Raw genomic sequence first — 22,080 nt, 5'->3', positions numbered from 1 at the left:
ATTAGATCTTGGAATGGGCTGCCCAGGAAGGTGGTGGAGTCATTGTCCCTGGAACTGTTTAAGGAAAGACTGGACGTGGCACTCAGTAATATGGTTTGGTCGACATTGTGATATTCGGTCATAGGTTGGAACCAGAGGTCTTTTCCAAAAATGATTGTAATTGACTGTAAATTGATTCCGTAAATTCTGAAACACAGGGTCTCTCCCTGGGGGATGGACCGGCACTGCAGACGCCAGACCCTTCTGTTATCAAAGAGCTTTCAGGGCCACACCAGCCCAAAACTGCAGTCCCAGCCAACAATGAGAGCAGGGCTGGCGGTGTCCGGCCGGATCGGGGGCCGGGTGTCCCGGGCCGGGTGTCCCGTGGGGTCGGGCGGCGCGGCACGGCGCGGCACGGCCCGGCGCGGCACGGCGCGGCGCGGCACGGCACGGCCCGGCGCGGCACGGCGCGGCGCGGCACGGCCCGGCGCGGCGCGGCGCGGCACGGCGCGGCGCGGCACGGCGCGGCCCGGCCCGGCCCGGCCCGGCCCGGCCCGGCACGGCCCGGCGCGGCGCGGCACGGCCCGGCACGGCCCCGGCCCCGGCCCCGCTCCGCGCCCCCCGCCCCGCGCTGCCCGGGGCTGCTCCCGGCCCCCGGCCCGCGCCGCTGCGCCTGCGCGGAGGGCGGCGCGGGGCGGCCATGGCGGCGGCGGCGCTGCGGCCGCGGGTGGCGGCGCTGGCCCGGCGGCTCGGCGCACCCGGGGCCCGCGGTGAGCGGCCGGGGGCGAGGGGACCGGGGGTGGCGGCGCGGGCGGCCCCCAGGGCATCTTGGCAAACGGCGTGTGCGCTTGAGAGCATCAGAGCCTGGCCGGTGCTCATCGGTGCTAAGGGAGCGTTGTGTTCTTCCCTCAGATACCTTCTTGGAGAAAGGCTCTGCTAATCTGGACAAGTTGAAGGACCTCTGCAACGAAGGGAAAGAACACCCTTCCACGCTTTTTCAGCTCTATACCCAGGTATTTGTTACGGACATCAAACTGCCTCTCAAGAAAATGCGTGTAGGGAGTGGGAGACGGTTTGGTGTAAAAAAGGAGGGTGGGGCAGAAAGGCAGCTCGATTATTTGGGGGTGTGTGGTGAGCATCTGTGAAGCACAGAACTGCTTTTGACTTGGATGACTTGGAGTCGTTCATGCTGTTACTTTAGGGACAGAAAGGGATTTCGCTTGATAGTCACCATCACTAATCCTTCAATACTTCTAACTTGCACATTTGGTCAACTAGATGTTAAAAAATACCTTCAAATTGTAATGTTTTATAAACTAACATTTTTTTCTATGTCAACACACATCCATTTGATTATTTTGATGGTAGCATTTCAATTTTGTATATGTTCTTGTTTTCATAGGCTGTCTTAGACATTACATATTTTGAGGAAAACCAGCTTGTGGATGAAGATTTTCCAGAAGAATCTGCCTTGCAAAAACTTAAAGAACTTATTTCCATTCTTTCAGAACCAGAAGACCTAGTGAGGGAATGCAGCATAAAAGAAGTGAGTAGTCAGAGGGTGAATTATTTCATTATTTAAAAATGAAAAGTCTGGAATGGGACATAGTGTTTGTATTTTTGATGGGCAGAATTTAAAGTATTTTGAAACATTTTCAAGTCTCTTTGGTATTTAAATAGTGATTACTGAAAATATTGTTTCAAATGCCTTGTTGCGTGCTCAGAATTTATCTTGCTAACATTTCATGATTCCACAGGCAGTTAACACTTCTATTTGACCTACAATGTTAGGTTAGGCTAGGCTTCTGTCTCTGTTGATGTCAAACACAGTCCCTGAAGTACGAGATTTATGCAGTGTTTGCATGTGTGCCAGTGCTTATAAGTAGTTCAGGTGGTTTGTGTTAGACCAGTTTGTTTGATTTTATTTCAGCCCATCGACCTTCTTGGTGCAGAGTTGTTAGAATGTCTTTACTGGAGAAAAGGAGCCCTGCTTTACATGTATTGCCACACAGCAAAAGAAAGGGGTGAATGGCTACAAGAAAATGTTGCCACATTTAAAAAGGTAAAGGACATGAAAATGTTCTATGAGCTTGTGAATACAGCATTAAAGTTTGATTGGTCACTTTTAAAATGTGGCTGGGTTTTTTGTTCTGTTTTTTTTTTTTGTTTTTTCTTTAATTGGGATTTTGGGGCTTCATAGGAAGTATTGCTGCATATCATTAATTTAACAAGAATTTATTTTTTCCTTATTTTTAACTGTACTCAGTGTCTTAATGATGGAGTTCAGTACTTGATGAAGATGCTTAGCGTTAGATGCCCTCTTCAGCTAGATGAAGATATCTCACTTCAAGATAAAGACACAGCTAGATTACTCAGTGAAGGTAAAAAACCCCAAAAACTAACTCCAAAAAACCTTTTAACCCACTCTTCTTTAACAACTGCTTCATTTTATGAAATGAAACTGCTTCAATTTTTGTGTGTTTTTATTGTTTGGCCTAGTTTATGTTCAAGACTTAACACTTTTTAGAACAAGAAGATAATAAATGAGGCAAATAAGCAGGCAAGAGTGGCCCCGCTTTTTTCTTTTTTGACTCATGAATTTTAGGAGGTGTCAGTGCTCATTTTCCTGGTGTTTTATGGGTGTTCCTGGAGTGAGGTGAATTGAGGCAATGAGTGTTTGATGGACAGTAGTGTTTTACAGTGGCAGCGTTTGTACACAGTATTTTATTGTGAACCATCCAGTTCACAGCTGACAGACGTTGAAGGCACTAACGTGACTGCAGAGGGTGCCAGAGGTTCACATATTGATGTTTCCTTTTAGCTCTAGGACAGCACAGGTACAAACACAATTACAGACTTCTCACAGGTAAAACTATAAGCAGAATTGGTTAGATTTGGCAAATGTTCTCTGTCACCACTTTATGTAGCTTTATGTAAATTTCATTCCTATTGAGTGTTTCTAGGAGGATCTTAGGCTGCATCAGTGTGATGCAGGTAGGGTGATACAGCAGCAGGGAATTTGTGAGGTAGACCAGCTGGTGCTAAGAACATGATGTCCACGTTGAGCACACTCAAAAACACCTCTACTCTGACTGTAGCAGGATATGCAGCACCTTCTTGTTTAACGTAATCTGAAAGTGACATTACGGTTATATAGCTCCGTAATGTAAAGTCAGATTGTGGATTTATTTAGCAGGATTTTTTTTTTTTTTTGGTGAAAGACACACGTGTGCCTTTGAATTCAAATGCTAATAAAGCTGCTGCTGGTTCACCTAAGTTAAGATGACCTCAGACAGTATCTTTTAGGCTTAAACCTGTGGGAGGCACAGAAATACTCCAGAGTAAATATGTACAGTCATGCCTGTGTTAAAGAGGCTGTAAAGAGATACTGAAATTCTTATGAGATAATTAGGCAAACAAAATTATAGAAATAATATTTATACGACAGTCTTAAAGTATTTTAACATTAAGGAGGGTCAAACTGTGTAGAGAAATGAGCATGGTCTTGATCCATGGTTTTCTTCTGGGAATTATGTATTTATATAATTATATACTTATACTGTCTTTTTGGAACTTTCTTCCCCATTGTTACTGAAAAAGAATTAACAAGCTCGTTAATACTTTTGTGTTAATACTTAATGTTAATACTTACTTTTGTGTTAATACTTTCTTATAGCAGAAGACTGAAGTACTTGATCTAAATTATTTTTGCAGGTATATTTAGTGACACTCACTTACTGGCAATGATGTACAGTGGAGAAATGTGCTACTGGAGACTGAAACACTGTGGAGCAGTGGAAGGGAAGCAGGAAAGCCTTGAGTCAATGGACCCTGTGTCTGGCAGTGACCTGGACAGCAGATCCCAGAGCATATCGCTGGATTTCCAAGAAACAGGGAGAAACATGTTAACAAAGTATGTGGCTGTATGTGAGGGACCCTTAAAAGGTCAAGGGTGGAACACAGCAACTGCAAAACAAATGCTGCATTGCTTTGTGAAATCCCACAGCTAAGATCCACTGCACTGTCTGTGCTAGAAGAAAACCTGTGGCATAAGAGCACAGTCTTCGTCACTGCCTTATTTTCTTTTTCTTCCTTCCAACTGAAATGTATACTTGTGTTGCATTAAAGCCACGCATTCCCCGGACTCCGGGCTGCGGTGCACGGGGCGCTGTTGGGCGCCACGGCGGCGGCGGAGGCGCGCGGGGCCGGGCTGGAGGCCGCGGTGCGCGGCGGGCTGCGCGCGCTGCGGGCGCGCTGGCTGCGCGGCCCCGGGCGGCGCGGCGGGAGGGAGCCTCCTGCAGAGCCTGCCGGTGAGCCGGGCCCGCTGGCGCGGGGGGACGAGGGGGCAAACGCCGCGTCCCACCCCGGCCTTCGCTGCTGAATTCCGTTAAACCGCTGCTCTCAATGGTTTTCAGATCGACGTGCAGCTGAACATCATGTCCTTCCTCTCGCCCCAAGATTTGTGCCGCTTAGGAAGCACGAGTTGTTACTGGAGGGCAGCTGTGCAAGACCCGTTGTTATGGAGATACTTTCTCCTGCGGGATCTCCCCTCTTGGACATCTGTTGATTGGAAATCACTTCCAGACGAGGAGATTTTTAAAAAAGCCTTTTCAGAGGTCAGCGGCAATGCACTGTATGATTACATGGCAGTGTAAGTATCTCCATGTTCTCCTACATGACTTCAAGTGTGCCTACAGCAGTAATATTCAGCCCACAGGCGCGTTCCATATTTACAGAAGTAAAGCTCTGTTGTAAGTTGCTGTTTAAATTTCGATGTGTCTCAAATCTATTGTTTATTTTGGAAATACAATTTCTTGTTGCTCCATGGTCTGGTCTGCTCTTTCTGTTTGGAACTCAGCAGGAATATAAAATATTGTAAAAAACACAAGGCTAATGCTATAAAAAATTACAGGTTTTTGTAAACTGTCAGTCTACTGTAGCACAGAAATACTGCATACTGTTGATCTTGGTAAAGAAGTGTTCTTTGCTCTCAGTGCCACAGCAGTTATTTTCATAAAAGTACGAAGAAGTCTTTGAGCTACAGCAAATGAAATGGATCTTCATTGTTTTTTATCTTATTTGGAAGACCTAATAATAAAAAAGTGCACGGAATGTGCACAGAGTAACAAGCTGTATTGGTTTAGGTCTGATTGTCAAAGGCTGTAAGACGAAGACCGGTTTCTGGTAGTATATTGAAAAACATAGCAACACAATAAATATGTTTGGATGACTGAGAAGAACACTTAAGCTAGTTTGTGGTGATTTCTTTTCTAAACTTCATTCAGTTCCTTTGATTTGCAGTGGTGGTCTGTGGATTTGTTTGGGATTTTTGATTTATTTGCAGTTACATTTTCCAAAGGTGGTCCTTAACATGTTGCTTTGTGGTAAGTGCATTAACTTCTGCAATCTCTGTGCCCTTCATCCCCTTTTAACAGGTGGGAACAGTACACTCAGAATTTGATGTGCAAACTATGGACTGATTTTGAAATTGGATTTAAATCTGTTTAGGTCTGAACCGCCAATTTGAAGCCACCTGTCACTGATTTCTATTGTGTCTGCGTGCACTTGGCGGTTTTGCTGATTTCAACTGAAACATTTCAGCGTGGGTATAAAGCAGCCCACATTTGATGCTTCCTTGAAGAGATTTGTTCAGGAGCAGCCTACCATGACTCCAGAAGCAAACTGAAGCTGCTGCTCTAGAGCATCTGACTGTTTTTCCTTCCCCTCAATTAGCAGTCTTTCCATGCCTTATAGCATCCACACCAAATGAGTATATAAGTTTGCAGGAAACACTTGTTTCCTTTCACAGTTTGCATGCTCTCTACCTACAGGGAGAATGTTTCTTTTCAGGTGGTTACTTGTTATAAACACAAAAGAGTTTAATTAGGGTTTAAAATGCACTCAAAAGGCTCACTTTTAAAATTTTACTTTTCATGTGACACTTCTGCTTTGATGTTATTTTACCTATATTGTGTATTCAGTGAGGATGGGGAATTTATTATTTTTATTTTTTTTTCAAGTAAACTGAAAGATCTGTAGATAGAAGTGTACTGAGGTCCAAAAAGTCAGTATTCAGATGTCAAAAGAACTGATGCTTTGTCTGCTTTGTACTGGTGCTTGAAACCATCAGTTTGGAACTTTATAATTTTTGACCTATTCTTTGAGTTGTACCAGTAGAAAAGCATAAGAAGTGTGGGACTTAATTTGTTTGATTAATACCTCTTTTGTATTTTATGTTTAATTTCTAGTTGCATCTATTTTAAACAGATATAAAAGGAGCTGTCCGCAGGGCAGAAGAAGTTGGAAATCGAACCGTCCCCGGTATGGGACTGTGACTTCCTTTTTGCAATCACTGGTCACTCAGGCAGAACCTCGCTTTGCTATGTTTGGGCCAGGTTTGGAAGAGCTGGACAACTCTTTAGTACAAAAGATGATGACATGCCCAGAAATTCTGCTGGTAGCTGGTTTACCTCATAGACAAATTCATGGTAATGGTGGTTTTGGCTTTTAGCTTCCTTATTTTGTAAATACATATAACACAAAAAAACTTTGAGGAAGAAATGAAGAAAAGGAATGATTTTTTTTGTATCCTTAAAATTCAGTAGTATCATGGTAAAAAAAAACCTGAAACCGTTTTCTCTCTGATTTGTTCAGAAGGCTAAATGCAGTGAACATTTGGGACAAACTTATAGCTTTAGTGAATTTATGATTAAATTTGGACATCGTCAGAAGAATAATTTTGTTCCTTGTACTTCTATTTTCATTCAAAATTCCATATTACTGCTGCTGTTGTGTTCAATAAATGCAGACAGGCCTTTCTTTCAGTGCTGCTTGCAGTAAGTGGCTAAAAACCACATTTGTAATTTTACACAGGAACTCAAAGCTGATCCTTATATGATTCAGTATTCTGGTATCAAATGATGTAAATTTTACTTAGAAGAGTTAAAAGAGCAGGTGAAGGATTTTTTTTTGATGTTTAAAAGAGTAGCTTTGAATGTCTAATTTGACTTATGTCCAAGCCAGAGACAAAAATGTGTTACTTTTTAACTAATGTTATTTAATCACAGCAGAACTCAAATAATTAAATTTATAGGAAGCATGGCAATTATTTTTAGTGGGTTTTTTACTTCTCTCATATGTCCTTTTCAATGCAGCTTGTCATAAGCAGACTGGAGCCTTTTCTATGCCAGTTTCAGCTAATAAATACAAATTTCTAATTTAAATTTCTAGGTTCAACTCTAATAATCAGAAATACAAAAATGGTTTTAATACCATTGACTAGATTTTAATGAAACTAAAAGTCTTGTCAGTTGGAGCATGCATAAAGTTTAATTGTAAAATAGTAAATCTGCCACCCCTAACAGCAATATCTAGGTTTGAATATATTCATTTTATGGCACCACTGGAATTTTTTGAACTACCACTTAATTGTATTCAGTAGCCAAATAGTTGTAATCTCATAGATTCATTTTTTCCTTGTAGGAATTGGATCAGGTGTCAGTTTTCAGTTTAACAGCAATCAAAAATTCAATATTGTGACACTGTATTCCACCACGAGGTAAGATAAGATCTGTTCTCCACCAAATGAAAAGTACAGTTTCTGATTTATTTCAGACTTTTCTTGATATTCTTTTCATGTGACTTTCATGTGCACCTTCTCATGCATGGATATTCCTTATAAATTGAAGTTTGAATGCCTGCCTTTGTTTTTCCTTTCTTTTTTCAACCCCTAAGCTTTCACATGGAAGTAATAAAACTTTTCCAAACAGTATATATACCAAAGGTATACAACAGGTACATTACAGGTGCTTCTATCCCTCTTAATCCCTTGATTAAGCCCCTTTTGAAACACTCTATGAACTCATCCTGGAGTGTATTTTCATAAACATCTTGCAGTTTGCCAACCTTCTCTGTTTGTGCCCTCAGAAAGAAAGGAGGGCAGGAGGGGACAGGGAGAAATTAAACCATTTTCCTGGCCTAGCCCATTTTCCTGTCCCTTTCCTGCACCACGTAGATGAAATTTCAAGATTCTGTTTTGGCATTCTCAGTTAACCTGACTACTGAAATACCTTTCAGTGTGGAAAGGAGGAGAGCAAGGGAAGAGCAAGCTGGTGCTGTGAATAGGATGTTTTACCAAGAGAACAGCACAGTAGGGAACCAGCAAGCCATGCACTACAGTGTAATAGCTCAAGTGAGGAAGGTGTGCGAAGTAGTTGATGGATTCATTTATGTTGCTAATGCAGAAGCTCATAGAGGTAAGGGGTTTCTCTTTATTTATATTTTGTGAATAGCTGGAGTATTAGATTACAAAGACCATACAACACATCAAAATCCATGTTCTGATCCTTTCAAAATATGCTATTTCTTTACGTTTTACCATGTTGAAGAGATCTCCCGTTCTAGACATTCTCCCATCAACATGTTAGGGATTGTGGCTCCTTGTTTTCTTTATGGCACATACTGATATAGTTGCTATCTAAATTACATGTGGGAAATTACATGGGTTAAAAAAAAAAAAACAAAAACCCACAGGTATGTATAGGGGGAAACTTGAAAATACATTGTTTGTGCTATGGAAACAACCTTCACCAGGAAACCAGTAAAAAATGCAATTAGTCTAAATCAGTTTAGTCCTGTAAGATGATAATCCAGTTAACAGTTATGGTAATTGTCTTTACATTCATCAGCTTTGAATGGAGGAAGAGGGCTATGTCAGAGACAGGCAAAAAACTTTGAAGGGGTACACTAAGAGAAAAGTACATTCAGTAGGGATGCTAGGATTGAAATAGGCTGCCTGTAGAATGTATGGGCATCTTTAACATCTTGATGTCATCAGTATCTGTGTAACATAAAGGCAGGTAAGTCTTGTATTAAGCAGAACAAGATCATTTACCCCTTCTAGTCCTCTGTCTAATTGCCTCTCAAAAACAAAACAAAACAAAAACACTTTGTTTTTGCATATACTTAAGACTCATATATTAAATATTGTTTCTTAGAGCATGATCGTCAGGAGGAGCTGGCTCGTATTTTGGCAATGATAGATCCAGCTCTTGGGCCTCCGAACAGACCTCTGCTGATTTTGTCCTGTGTGTCTCACGTTGGTGTGAAAAGAATTCCATGTGTTTATGTGGCACATCAGTTGCAACTAAATCTGCTGCATCAGCCCTGGATGGTACTTACTCTTAAACCTTTATTTTCTGTTTCTCTGTGGTTTAAATTTAATTTAGGCTCTCAGTTTCCTTAACTATACCTACCTAACCAAGTGTGCAGCTTTCAACACTAGTACAGAAGTTTTCCATTTAAGTGAAATATCTTGTTTCTCTGGTGCTACAAGATGAATTATTAGCCTGTCTGAAAACAAGGAGCTAAGTGACTTGCCCAAAAGCACAGAAGAGACTTAAGCTGGAACTAGAATGTTAGGAAGGACAAATCATGGTCTTGAAGGGAGTAAGGAAGATTCAGTTCATTTAAATATAAATTTCCTGAATCACAGGCTTGGACACAAGATAGATTTTTGTGACATTTTTAAAAGACTGTTCACTGTCACTCAGTTGATTTGATGTCTTCAGATTTTGACAGATCAGTTTTCTACATAGAATGTGAGGTCCTGAACCTGTTTTTACATTTGTCAAGCGCAGTATCTATCACCCTGGTTCAGCCACACAGAATTAATTTTTGTTGATGTTCTGTAGCTGAGAAATAACTTAATCAGAAAAAAAAAAATCCTGATTTGAGGTAATTTCTTTGTTTTCGTAAGGAAAATGTTCATAGGCTTTTTACAAAACATACAATTTATAATAGTCTAATAATATAACTGGATGGGATATTACAAAATCTGAGTGTTAATGATATGCATAGAAGTCTAAAGCTCGCAGCATTTTTGCTTTAGGAGTAACAAAAACATTTTTCAAGTGGATTGCCATCTGTGCTGATGAAATGATTGTATCAGAGTGAATTGATACTCTTAGTACCAGAGTAAATTGAAACAAATTCACTCTGCTACTAAGAGTGAAAGCTTTCTTAACATGAGGGAGTTTTTTTTAATTTGTTTTCTTACTCCTGTAAAACCTTTTTTTGTCTAAGTGACCTTTACCCTAGTGATAAAAATTTAGATTTTATATGAGTGTTTCTGACTTTACAGATAGAGAGTGATATTAAGATCCTGTTAGATCCTGTTAGTTGTTACCTCTAATACATTAACTTTTTCTTTTAATTTAATTTTCACAGATGCAGGACACTGTAGCTGCAACTTTAGGTGGATTGCTAAATGGAATTGAGTGGCTCTTGGAAGAAGCAAATTATAAAAGTGCTCAGTAGTAGGATTAGGCATTGTTGCACTGTATAAACCTTTTGGTATTTTCTATTTCAGTTGAAATAAGAATCTTGTCCTTCTGGCAAGAGTACTGTCAGATGGGAAAACTAATAAGGCAAACCTGCGTATGTTTCACTGCGCATACTCAAATCCTTAACATATTCCAACTATAGTCCTCAATGAGAAGTACAAGTTGGATTGCTTCGATTCTAGCTGCGATAAAGAAGTGATTTGGAGAGACAATCTGAGTGTTTTGTTTTGTTGTTTTTCTCTCATTTCAACCAGAGGCCTTTCGAGTACCATCTTTTCCAATATATCTGCTGGTCTAATATCTTCTATAAATAAATATGTAATACTGTATTAATTTATCAGCACAGCCTTATCATACGTTTAGTAAATACATTCAGTGGAGATCTTTACAGTGACACTTCCTGACCAAAGAAAATATACTATAGGTTGTACAGTAGGCTGACAGAAAGACAGTAACTCTTGATTTCAGAAAAGTGAGTTCCCCTGTATCTTTCTAGAAAAAATGCCTAGATAAAAAATAGTGGGGGGAATTTTCAACCCAGACCAAATTTCTTAGAAGCAAATTCCTGCATATGAATTGTTGTTTCTTTGTTGTGATCTTACTTACTAACCAACCACAACAGACTTCAGCATCTTTAGCTTTCTGTTGCACTGAAATCATTATCTTGAACTGGATATGCCTCTGATTCTATGAACAAATGTTAAATAGGTTAATTCAGAACTTCATTGCACACTTAGACTATCAAGTTTCCCAAACAGTTGTGGCCATTTGCAGATGTGAATTACGCCTGTCATGAAATTTTCTACACAGTTGCAAATAATTTTATCAAAAGCAAAGAACCATTTTAAAGCTGGAATTGTGTTTTCCATATTGATGTCTTTCAGGATATTTATCGTCGTCCACCTTTTCATGTTGTTATTATTGGGTGAATATTCAGAAGCTTCACTTGGATTTCTTGCCAGGGCATTTATTTGCTTTATTCTTGGCTTTTTTTTTTTTTTTTCCTTTCTCCTATCATCATGGAAATTCAAGTGTCTCACAATGTTTTCCTGGTACCTAGATAAATGATTGCATAGTGCATGTACAGCTGTAACTACTCTCCATCTGGGATACTTGGGTGATGATCAATACAGCCATGTCAGAAACAATTCAATTTGAGAAGATGTTTGGGAATTTTAATGAACTAGAAAGTATATATAATTTTTTTCATCTTTATGTGCAAGTAATCAATTTTTGCATATATTAGGACACACCAATGAAAATTCTGTGCTTTGTCCTTTTCTTTTTTTTTAATAATGTATGTCTGTTTTGCCCTTTAAAATAGAGCAGACACGATGGATTTATGAATATTTGGGGTAGAATTCCATGCTTTGTGACTGGGTGTGTGTGATTTTTCTCCTAATCACATGAATTTCGTAGTGGTCTATATGTAGGGGATTGAATGCAGCAACCTGATTCTGTGTTATGTATGGAGGGATTATGGAAGATCCTTTTTCTAATTTCTTCATAAGGAATAAATACTTACTTAAAGAATGATGTTTAGAGTCTTCCAATGTGTGTTAACCCCTTACATGTGTCCACATGTGCTCACACACTGCAGTCACACTGTCATAACAAATTACCATTGTCATCAATAGTCGTTAATGAACAAGGTTATTGAATGTTACCAGTTTAATTAAGATAACGCACTGTAATTTCAAATTGTTAGGATAATGTAGAGTATGTAATTTTTCTGAAAGAACATCTGTTAGATTAACTTAAAGCTAGAGTGGACTCTTGAAGCAAATGTGAACCTCTGAATACTGTGGTTCCGGTTTTCCAAGAGGAGCCTGGCCGGGAAAAGAGGCAAGCGAGTGGAGTTACGAGTGAGTGTGGTATCCCGAGGGACCCTGGGAGTGGGAGAAGGGGGAGTGCTTCCTTTTTGCCGTCCTTGCCCACATAGGCTCCCACTCCTCCAGGGTTGGGGCTCTCAGGGGTGCCTCTGGCCAAGTAGCAAAGGAAGCAGAGTTGGGGTTTTGGATGGGACAATTTTCTGACTTGTCAGAAAGGCCTCCAGGACCAGGGTCTGAGCTGCAGTGACAGGCATTGGGGCGGCTGGCTGGAAGGGGCTGGACATCGCTGGACCCTTGATCAGGAAGCTGGTGCACGTGGTGGGGCCCAGACAGGGGGTCACAGGGGAGTTCCACTGACTGAGATGACCTGGAGGATGGTTCCCTAAAACAAGCACAGGGAGAGCTCCAGGAGTCTAGGGAAGTAGGACCCTTGCAGGCAAGGCGAGAGACTCCTAACTGGAGACCCACTGAGTGTGTGGCCACCAGTTCAGGGGTTGTTCCTCTTTGGGCAGGAGGAGGAAGTAGGTGCCTGACCAAGGGGGGCTTAGTACTTCAAACAAGTGACTCTGTGTGCAGCAAGCTGGGGGGCTGGCTGAGGGAAGAGCACCTCACAGTGTGGCAATGGGCCGGGGAGGGTGAAGGCTTCCAGTTGGGAGAAGTTGAGTAATCATTAGGAGTGAGGGGGAGGTTTAGAACCTGCCAGTTAGGGTTACAGTTTGTGCATATATTTGAGTCTAAGACTACTTGGGTGCATTCTGTTAGTGGAATTTCTTTTATGAATATAGTCCTTCATTTTATTTATTATTAGTTTTAGCTCATTTAGATTTATTGGGGTGTGTGGAGGTGGGAGGCTGGTGAAATTCTGGGGTGAGGTGGAGGCCAAAAGTCCTCAGTCCACTTCCCGGCATTGTTTGACTGAATGTGAAGTTTTTTGTTTGTGTTGGGGCTTTGTTTACTTTGGTGTGTACTGTGATTTTGTGGGATTAGGTATTTGAGTAAACATTTTGCTAATTGTTTAGTGTGAGGATTTAATTTATTAATTTGAGCCCAGAGAATTTTCAAAATTATTTGTTCATTAAGTTTGGGGTTCTTAGTTCTTAAGAGGATAAGATGTAAATGATAACTGAAGGCAACAACTAGTACAGAATAAAGGGTTGTGGTGTATGGCTCCTCCTGCCAACTGGGAGAAGCCGTTTTGTTATCGAGGAGAGACATCTTGGAAAGGGAGGGTTCTCCCCAGGAAGAGGCAGTGGCCTGGTGATGGTTGACTGGCACTGTGGGTTGCATCAGAGGGTGGATTGGAAAGGTCTGGGGATGTATCCAGTCAGGCAGCGATCTTGTTTCACATCAAGTTCCCACAGTTCACTCTTTTCCCACAGGCTACCATTTTTCTTTTTTAGCTACCCTGGTCTATTTGTTTCCCATCATAGAATGTGTCTGGCTCTCAGTGGCCACGGGAGGGAGGTTCTCTGGCTCGCTGTCCTGCTTGTGGCCGGAGGGCAAACACCTGAGTGGCCAGCCCCGAGTTTCTGCCCAGACTGGTGCGGGTGTTGGTGATCGCTGCGGCGTGGGGAGCGCAGCAGAGGCACAGAGCACGAGGAAACCGAGGCAGAGGAATAAGGGAAGGACACTTGGCTGAGTCTGCAAAGATTTAATCTCCAAGGGGGGCAGAGCAAGTGACAAAGCCGAACATGAAGGGACTTTTAAAGGGCAGAGGGAACACGGGGAGGACACAACCTGTGAGCAATAGCGGGGCATTAGAGAGGGGTGCAGGGTAAGGGCTCCCCAGTAGAAACCAACATGGGGAGGGAGCAAACCTCACAACCCAATTCTGCTACCAGGAAGGGATGAGAGACAGGGAACACTCCAGAACCAAAGGACTGTGCTATCTTTGACAGACAGGGGTAAGACAAGGGAACAAGGGAGGTATACAGGGAGACAGACAGGTAGATTGATATACATTTTGACAGGGAAAACTGTGGTAAACAACTCAGGACTGAACCATTAGGGAAACCAAATGGGGTACATAGAATAAACCACTACAAACTTTTAACAAGGAATATTAAAACATACTACAGAAAAACTAACTGTAAAATAACGGACTACCACAGTAGAGTTCCCTTCCATAACTACTCTGGTTTCTCACACCTCTATACTTTACTCACATATAGATATTTCTTTTAATTTAATTTAATTAGTTTTAACTATAGTCTGGTCACCACCCCAAAAATGTATTTATTTATTTGTTTTCATAAGAAACAACCATGGGCCAATGTGCAGGCAAGAACTGCCGTAGGGGAAGAATCAAAAAAACGAAACTAAGAGATATTCCACCTAACAGTCCACTGGGAGAAATGTTAGATAATTGGGATAATGATAAAACTTTAAAGGAATTAGATAAAACTAAAATGATAAAATACTGTGTTGAAATTTGGCCACAGGAAAGTATTTAAGAAGGACCCATCTATTTGCCTTGGTATAGGTCAAAAGAAAAAAGAGAAGTGGTTATACCTAGCCCTAAATAGGTGTATCAATTTAAGAGAGATTCCAAACAAAGAAGAAATACAATACACAACGTGTTGGTTAGAAAATGAAACTTGAGATAAGAGGATTAGAGTATATGAAGTATCTAAAGAGACTGAAGAGGAAAAAGAGGAATTTGAAAAGAAGTGGAACTCACTGGACTGTCTCCCACACCCTCCTTCTCCTGTGCTCCCAGCAGCCCCTTCTCCTACTTCTTTGTTACCTCTTCCTATCCAACCCCTACCCCTCCCTGCCCCTCCACTACCTCTTCCTATCCAACCCATGTCCCTTCCTGCCTCTCCAGTATCCCAAACAGCCCCCTCCCCTATTATTCACCCTACACCCCTCCCTGCTCCCATTGCCCCACAGCCTCTCCCCTTTAATCCTCCTCAGATACCCCAAGTTTCACTTGTACCTCCTCCTGCTCCTTCTATACTTCAGCCCTTCCTCCCTATTATCTCCCTAATACCCCAAATTTCCTCAGGAGTATAATTTACTAGTAAAGAGATTATAAATCAAATGTAAAGAGAATATAAAGTAAAGAGATTATAAATCAACAGAATTCCCCGAGTGAAGGTGTAACTCATTCTTGTGATTGTACAATTGCGGTGAGACCAAAGGAAGAAGCTGTGGTTTCAGAGGGTCATCCTTACAATACCTGATCCCAGGTGGGGAAGTGTTTACTGAAGAGAGAGATAGTGGAAAAATTACTATGCTTAAGGGAAGTCCCAATGGGAGGCACCCAGGGGAGGACTGGATTTGTGAATGCACCCTTGATTGCCTCTGAAGTCAGAAATTTTAAGAGAGATTAAAACCTTATTAGATGATCCCAGAGGTATAGCCAGCCAGGTTGATCAGTTTTTGGGCCCAAGTATATATACTTCAGAGGAATTTAATTCAATATTAGGCATTCTTTTTTCCCTGAAGAAATCCAGCTAACACAAGCAGCTGTTATAAGGATATGGGAAAGGGAGAACAGGCCTGCCCCCCCGGAGGATGAAAAAGATGCCTTTCAACCATCCTGATTGGGACTTGAATGATGAAGTCAGACACAGAAACATGAGAGATTATAGATCGTTAATCATCAAAGGTATTCCAGAGGCAGTCCTAGGAACAGTAATGCAAGGTTGGCTTTTGACAGCCAACAAGCAAAAGATGAAATCCCTAGTGCTTGGTTAGCAAGACTGAGGCAAAATTTTCAATTGTATTTGAGTGTAGACTCTGAGAGTCCAAAGGGACAAGTGCTAGTGAGGGTGCAATTTGTGACAAGATCATGGAATGACATCACAAAGAAAGCTAAAAAAGGTAGAGGACTGGCAGGAGAAAGGTCTGAATGAATAGCTGCAAGAGGCACAGAAGGTATATTTGAGAAGGGAGGAGGAGGAGATGAAGTCAAAGGCAAGGATCATGACTGCAGTGGCTAGAGAGAGCCAGGATAGAGAAAGAGAGGAACAAAAGGGAACGGATAAACAGAAAAAGGAAGACACTTGAGAACTGTACAAGTACTCCTGTGAGGGGAAGTGTTTTTATTTTAGGGAAAAGGGTCACTTCAAAAAGAATTGTAAGAAATGGAAAAGGGACAGGAGGCTGTACAGGGAAATGGATATTGGGGCAAATGACAATTTAGGGGTGTCAGGGGCTCTATCCCCTGGGGAAAATGAATAATCATAAGATAGAACCCTTGACAAATTTGGAAATAGGTCCCCAGGGGGAAGAATTAGAATTTTTAGTTGATGCTGGGACTGATAGATCATATATTTCAAGATTCCCAAAAGGATGCCAATTCGTAAGATGTGCAAAGAAAGGGCTGCCAATAGTGAAGCATTTGAAGTGGCAATTACAGAGTAAGTTGTTGTTAGGGAAAATTCAAGACAGGGATATGCGGATTTGTTATACATGCCCAAACTAGAATGTAATTTATTAGGCTGGGAGCTACAGGTACCACTGGGGGTAGGAGTTATCCCTAAGGAAGGACAGATGGTAGCAAAGATGATGATGCTCAAGTCAGAAGATGAAAGTGAGATTTATTGCAAAGTCTGGGCAGAAGAGGGAAGTCATGGCCTACTAAACATAACCCTCTTCCCTCCCGCCCTCCCCCCCCCCCCAGAGGTGCAAATGAAACCAGGAATTTCACCTATCCCTACAAGGTAAAACAGTATCCCATTTCAGCAGAAGGGAAGCAGGGATTGGCCCCAGTGACAAATGAGTTGATCAAAGATGAAATACTGGAGCCATGCATATCTTCACATAACACCCAAATATTACCAGTAAAGAAATCAGATATTACTGACCAACTGCTTCAGAGCATGAGAGAAGTTAACAAACAGACCATCTCATGATACCCTGTAGTATCTAACCCATACACATTTTTGAGTAAGATACCATCAAAACATGCATGGTTGAGTGTAATAGACCTAAAATATGCTTTCTGGGCTTGCCCTCTAGCTAAGGAGAGTAGCAGTTTGTTTGCCTTTGAGTGACAGGATGAAGAAACATAGAGAAAACAAAATCTCCAATGGCCTGGTTATTCAGGCGTTCACAGAATCCCCAAATTTATTTGGACAAGCTCTAGAGGAACTACTAAGACAGTTCCAACCAGTAGGAGATACCCAAATCCCACAGTATGTTGATGATTTATTGGTGTCAGGAGAACAGAGGGAACAAGTTCAAGAAACAACAATAAAATTATTTAACTTCTTGGAGGAGAAGGGTTTAAAGGTGTCAAAGAAAGAACTCCAATTTGTAGAACCAGAAGTAAAATATTTAGGTCATGTGACTGGGAAAGGGTACAAGAAACTAGAAGCAGAACAAATTTGAGGGATCCTCTCACTACCAGCACCAAAACCAAAAAGAGATGTATGGAAATTGCTAGGGCTGGTTGGGTATTGTAAGTTATGGATAGATGGGCATACTAAATTAGTTAAATTCCTCTATGATAAATTAGTAGAAGAAGAACCTTTAAATTGGAGTGAAGAAGATGGACAGAAATTGAAAGAGAAAAAGGAAAAGTTAATGATAGCCCCGGTTTTAAGTTTACCTGACTTAGATAAATCTTTCGAGTTGTTTATAAATACAGAAGAAGGAATTGTATGTGGGGTACTAGTCCAAAAGTGATGTGGGGGTAGAAAACTTGTTGCCTATGTGTCAAAGTTATTAGACCCAGAAGTTAGGGGTTGGCCAACACGTCTACAATAAGTAGCTGCAACCTTAGCCTTACTGGAAGAGAGTTACAAATGAACATTTGGAAGCAAAATTAAGGGGTCTACTCCTTATGACTTGAAAAACATAGTGAGCAAAAGGGCCAGTCAGTGGATTATAGATAGCAGGTTATTGAAATATGAATTTATATTAGCTAATATTGAAAATTTAGAATTAACCACAACAAAAATTCAGAATCTGGCACAATTATTATATGGAGAACACAATGAGAATCTGGAACATTTTTGCATAGAGATGATATTTGAAGACCAAAGTGCGAGAGGATTTGCGAGAGTAGCCATTACCGGAAGGGTACATGTTGTTTGTTGATGGTTCTTCCAGAGTGATTGAAGGAAAGAGAATGCCAGGGTATGCAGTAATAGATGGCAAGACCATGGAGATTATAGATAAAGAAAAACTCTTGACAAAATGATCTGCACAATGCTTTGAGATTTATGCTTTATTGAAAGGATTACAGTGGTTGAGATATAAAAAGGGAACTATTTACACTGACTTGAAATATGCCTGTGGGGTGGTAGATACATTTGGTAAAATCTGGGAAGAAAGGAGATTCATAAATTCAAAAGGCAAAACCTTGGTCCATGAGAAATTAATAAAATAAATATTAGAGGCTTTGAAAGACCCTTTAGAGATTGCAATGGTACACATAAATGGACATCAGAGAGGGATCTCTATGGAAGTACAGGGAAACAACTTAGCAGACCAGGTAGCTAAAGAAGATGCCTCAGAAAAGGATTAAGCGGATCCTGCAGTTGGTAGACTTCGGTGACAAAGATAATGAGGAGATCCAGAACTTTAGTGAACAGGAACAGAAAGAATTACAAAATCATGGAGGAACCAAAGATGAAAAGGGAAAGTGGACGATGCCAGATGGGAGCCAAGTGTTAAATAAAGCTTTAACCAGGAAAATTTTAGAAAGCTTTCATGCTTTGATACATTGGGGAATGCAGGCTCTTTGCAACCATTTCATCCAAACGTATGTATGCATTCGGATATTTGAAATTGCTAAAATGGTAATGAGAGACTGTATGATTTGTCAGAGAATAAATAGAAAAGTGATGAGAAAAACACCTCTGGGTGGAAGGGAGCTGGCTTGGAGGCCCTTCCAGAATGTTCAGGTAGACTTTGCAGAACTTCCCCCAGTCCAAAGGTTCAAGTATTTACTAGTGATAATAGATCATTTAACCCATTGGGTCGAAGTGTTTCTGACTACAAGGACTATGGCAGGAGTAGTTAGTAAGACTCTACTTGAGCAAATAATGCTGAGGTATGGAATTGTGAATACTATTGATTCAGATAAGGGGCTACACTTCACAGCCAAAGTTCTATACCAGGTGACTAAAAGAAAGAACTATTTTGGCTCTGTGGGAAAATAGCTTGTGTTATGTTACCCAAGGATTAGATGGGAAGTTGCACCCTAGGTATTATCAGACCCTCCTTCTTCTTACTCCCAAGAGATGAAGGTCAACATTTAGGAGTACCTCTATATGATGAATTGGAATGCAAGAAGAGAGATTTAATTGGTGGGATCCAAAAGTGGAGGGAAGATGAATTGCCACCAGAAAGATTAATTGCCACATATGGACCTGCACCTGGGCCCAAGATGGTTCATGGTTACAGAACTCCCATTTATATGTTAAATCAAATTATCTGGTTACAAGCTTTCCTGGAAATAATAACTAACAAATCAGCCCTGGTCTTAGATCTAATTTCTGCCCAATCACATCAGATGAGGACAGTTATCTACCAGGATTGACTAGCACTAGATTACTTCTTAGCAGACGAAGGTGTAAGTGGAAACTTCTCAGAATGTTGTAATGAGATCAATGATCAAGGAGAAGCCATTAAAAATATCACTACTAACATCAGAAAGCTAGCACATGTACCCATACAGAAGTGGACCCTGTTATTAAAGTCTAATTAGTGGGACAACCTTCTGGAAGGAAGGTAATGGAAAAAGATCTCAGTTGTTGGAGGAGGTGTATTGATGAATGTCATTTTTCTCTCTTCTATTATACCTTGTTTAATCTGTATGATTACTAACATTGTTCAGAATTCCTCAGAGAAGTTAAGTGATGAGAAAATCAAGAAGATCATGATGGTACGAGAAAATAATCAAGAAAAAAACCTGGAAACCCCCAGAGAAATTTACAAGAAATATCAGAAATTGAGAAAATTGTATCAAACCTACGAAAGTCCCATTTAAAAAAAAGTTTTGATGTGGGCTAAAGCTCAATCAAAAATTTAGAGGGGGGAGTTGTTATGGATAAGTTGGCATTCGAAGGTGGAGTTACGAAATGTTAATTATATAATTAATGTAATATTAAAAAGTTATGACTTGTTAATGATATAATTAATGCAATGAGTTGTTAAGTTAAATGTGCTGATGTACAGGTATGTAACGACTAGATGGGGATATAACAAGAACTGAACAGATTTACTAGAAGGAACCATCTATAATATTACCTCATGAGGTAGAAGAGATGACAACACCACCTTAAACTGTGACTGGAGAATGAGCCATCCAATAAAATGGACTTATTCTGAAATGGTTGGTCAGGATTATGCAGTGGTATAGACCAACCAGTGAACAGAAAAGAGACCAATCAGTGCAAAGATTGAGAAACACACCAATCCAGTAGTGCAAAAGACTTCAAAGGCTCCCAGATGTTTGGCACCTGGTCTTCGAAGTCCAAGGGAGCACCCCACATGTCATGCAGTTAATTGTTACTCTGGCTTGTTGCACAGGCCCTGGGCTTATCCTGGGGCCTAGTAGTTTCCAGCTGTTCTTTGTTTACAATAAACAGGCTCACCTTTTAAAGGCTGCTGGCCTAGTTTATTTTTAACAGGTTATCAGTTGCCCCTTTCTGACACCAAGCTGCATGCCCTAGTGGCCCTCATGGAGGAGCAGCTTACCAAGGGCCACATTACTGAGACCAACAGCCCTTGGAACTCTCCTGTCTTTGTTTTAGGAAAACCTGGCAAAGACAGGTGGAGGCTCCTCCACGATCTCAGAAAAAGAAATGAAATTATCACAGATATGGGTCCCCTGCAACCTGGCATGCCCTCACCTTCCATGCTGCCTTGGGGCTTGAAGCTCACTATAATAGATGTCAAAGGACCGCTTCTTCAACGTTCCTCTCCACTCCCAGGATGCCCCGAGATTTGCATTCTTCGTCGCCTCTGTTATCCCCTCTGTCAGGGATAATGAGGAGGTCCTTGCACCACTCTTCAACCTGCTCTGTGGCAGCAAAGACCTGGATTCACCACACACCCTCATGCCGGAGGCCTGGAACTCCATCGTCAATCTTCAGGGACCTTGCTGAGTCTTGCTGCTTGTCTTTGCAGCAAGCCCATCAATACAAGCCCATGCTGCCCTTCCAACTGGCCATCCTGGATAAGGCTCTGCAAAGCTCTTTATGTTACCAGTTTCCTAAAGTGTTCATCCTCATAGCCTGACCCCCTGTATTACAGTACTTCTCCAATCTGACCCCAGCTAAGGTCACCGAGAAGCTGCTGGTGCTGATTAAGAACCCCAAATCACAACAAACATCTGGGCCTTTCCCATTGATTAACTGGGGGAGAGCGTATGTCTGTGTGTCCACACTATCCAGTCCCAAATGGCTCATAGAGAAAAACATAAAACCATACCTGGGCCCTGCGAACACTACCCCTACGACAGACCATTCACTATCTGCTGACAACCACACAAGTCCTCAAGACAAAGTTAGGCACAGCCTGGAGACGGAGACACTGGCAAAAACAATCACAGTGGAGATCCAATCGTCCTGCCACCAGCTCTCAGCCCAGATCAAATTCTGCACCGAACCAAACATAATGAAGCTGCTACCCTCCAACAACAGACAATAAGCAAAGCTCCTAAAACTCCTCTCACCTTCCTTATTCTCCTCCCATTCCCCTTACTTTCCTGCCCCAAAAACTCCACCACTTACCTGCGTACCTACCCCAACGCTTTCCCTTTCCCCATGAAACCAATATCTACCTTCCCCATGGAAACCTCTACTTAAAATATTGCTACTGCACCTTAACGCTGCCGCTGCCAGTGACCGATCATGTGTCCCCACTGTACAAATTATCCCACTGGCAAACCACTACCTCAAAAAACTGTTAATTTCTTCATCATTATAAACCCAATATCCATCCCATTTTCACAATTCTTAGAA

At 41.4% G+C, this 22,080-nt stretch overlaps 2 protein-coding genes across 3 annotated transcripts; both read left to right on the top strand.

Annotated features, from left to right (window-relative positions):
• The first annotated feature begins 679 nt into the window (after positions 1–679).
• Positions 680–4,123, top strand: RIMOC1 (RAB7A interacting MON1-CCZ1 complex subunit 1). 2 transcript variants are annotated; one of them, XM_021552014.2, is made up of 6 exons: positions 680–749; positions 892–992; positions 1,382–1,525; positions 1,910–2,041; positions 2,246–2,360; positions 3,694–4,123. In XM_021552014.2, the coding sequence occupies exons 1-6, from the start codon at positions 680–682 to the stop codon at positions 3,987–3,989; spliced, it is 858 nt and encodes a 285-aa protein (XP_021407689.1). In that variant the 3' UTR covers positions 3,990–4,123. The 2 variants fall into 2 exon arrangements, with proteins under 2 accessions (XP_021407689.1, XP_031363169.2); XM_031507309.2 differs by lacking the exons at positions 680–749; positions 892–992 and adding an exon at positions 1,095–1,280.
• On the top strand, positions 4,118–11,858 carry FBXO4 (F-box protein 4; the record flags this gene model as incomplete). Its single annotated transcript, XM_077790394.1, has 7 exons — positions 4,118–4,331; positions 4,369–4,630; positions 6,247–6,467; positions 7,462–7,537; positions 8,056–8,234; positions 8,976–9,151; positions 10,207–11,858. Coding segments are annotated over 7 exons (1,218 nt in total), but the record flags the coding sequence as incomplete, so codon positions are not given.
• Positions 11,859–22,080: the final 10,222 nt, after the last annotated feature.

The sequence above is a fragment of the Lonchura striata genome, chromosome Z, assembly GCF_046129695.1.
Source record: "Lonchura striata isolate bLonStr1 chromosome Z, bLonStr1.mat, whole genome shotgun sequence".
NCBI classification, from domain to species: Eukaryota; Metazoa; Chordata; class Aves; order Passeriformes; family Estrildidae; genus Lonchura; species Lonchura striata.
Note: the sequence above shows the minus strand (reverse complement) of the source record. Positions and strands in the feature narration are given on the sequence as shown.

Coding starts and splice junctions, on each gene's coding strand:
- RIMOC1 (XM_021552014.2), top strand. CDS start 680: ATGGCGGCGGCGGCGCTGCGGCCGCGGGTGGCGGCGCTGGCCCGGCGG. Junction 993..1,381: donor TTTTTCAGCTCTATACCCAG/GTATTTGTTACG, acceptor TTGTTTTCATAG/GCTGTCTTAGACATTACATA. Junction 2,361..3,693: donor AGCTAGATTACTCAGTGAAG/GTAAAAAACCCC, acceptor TTATTTTTGCAG/GTATATTTAGTGACACTCAC.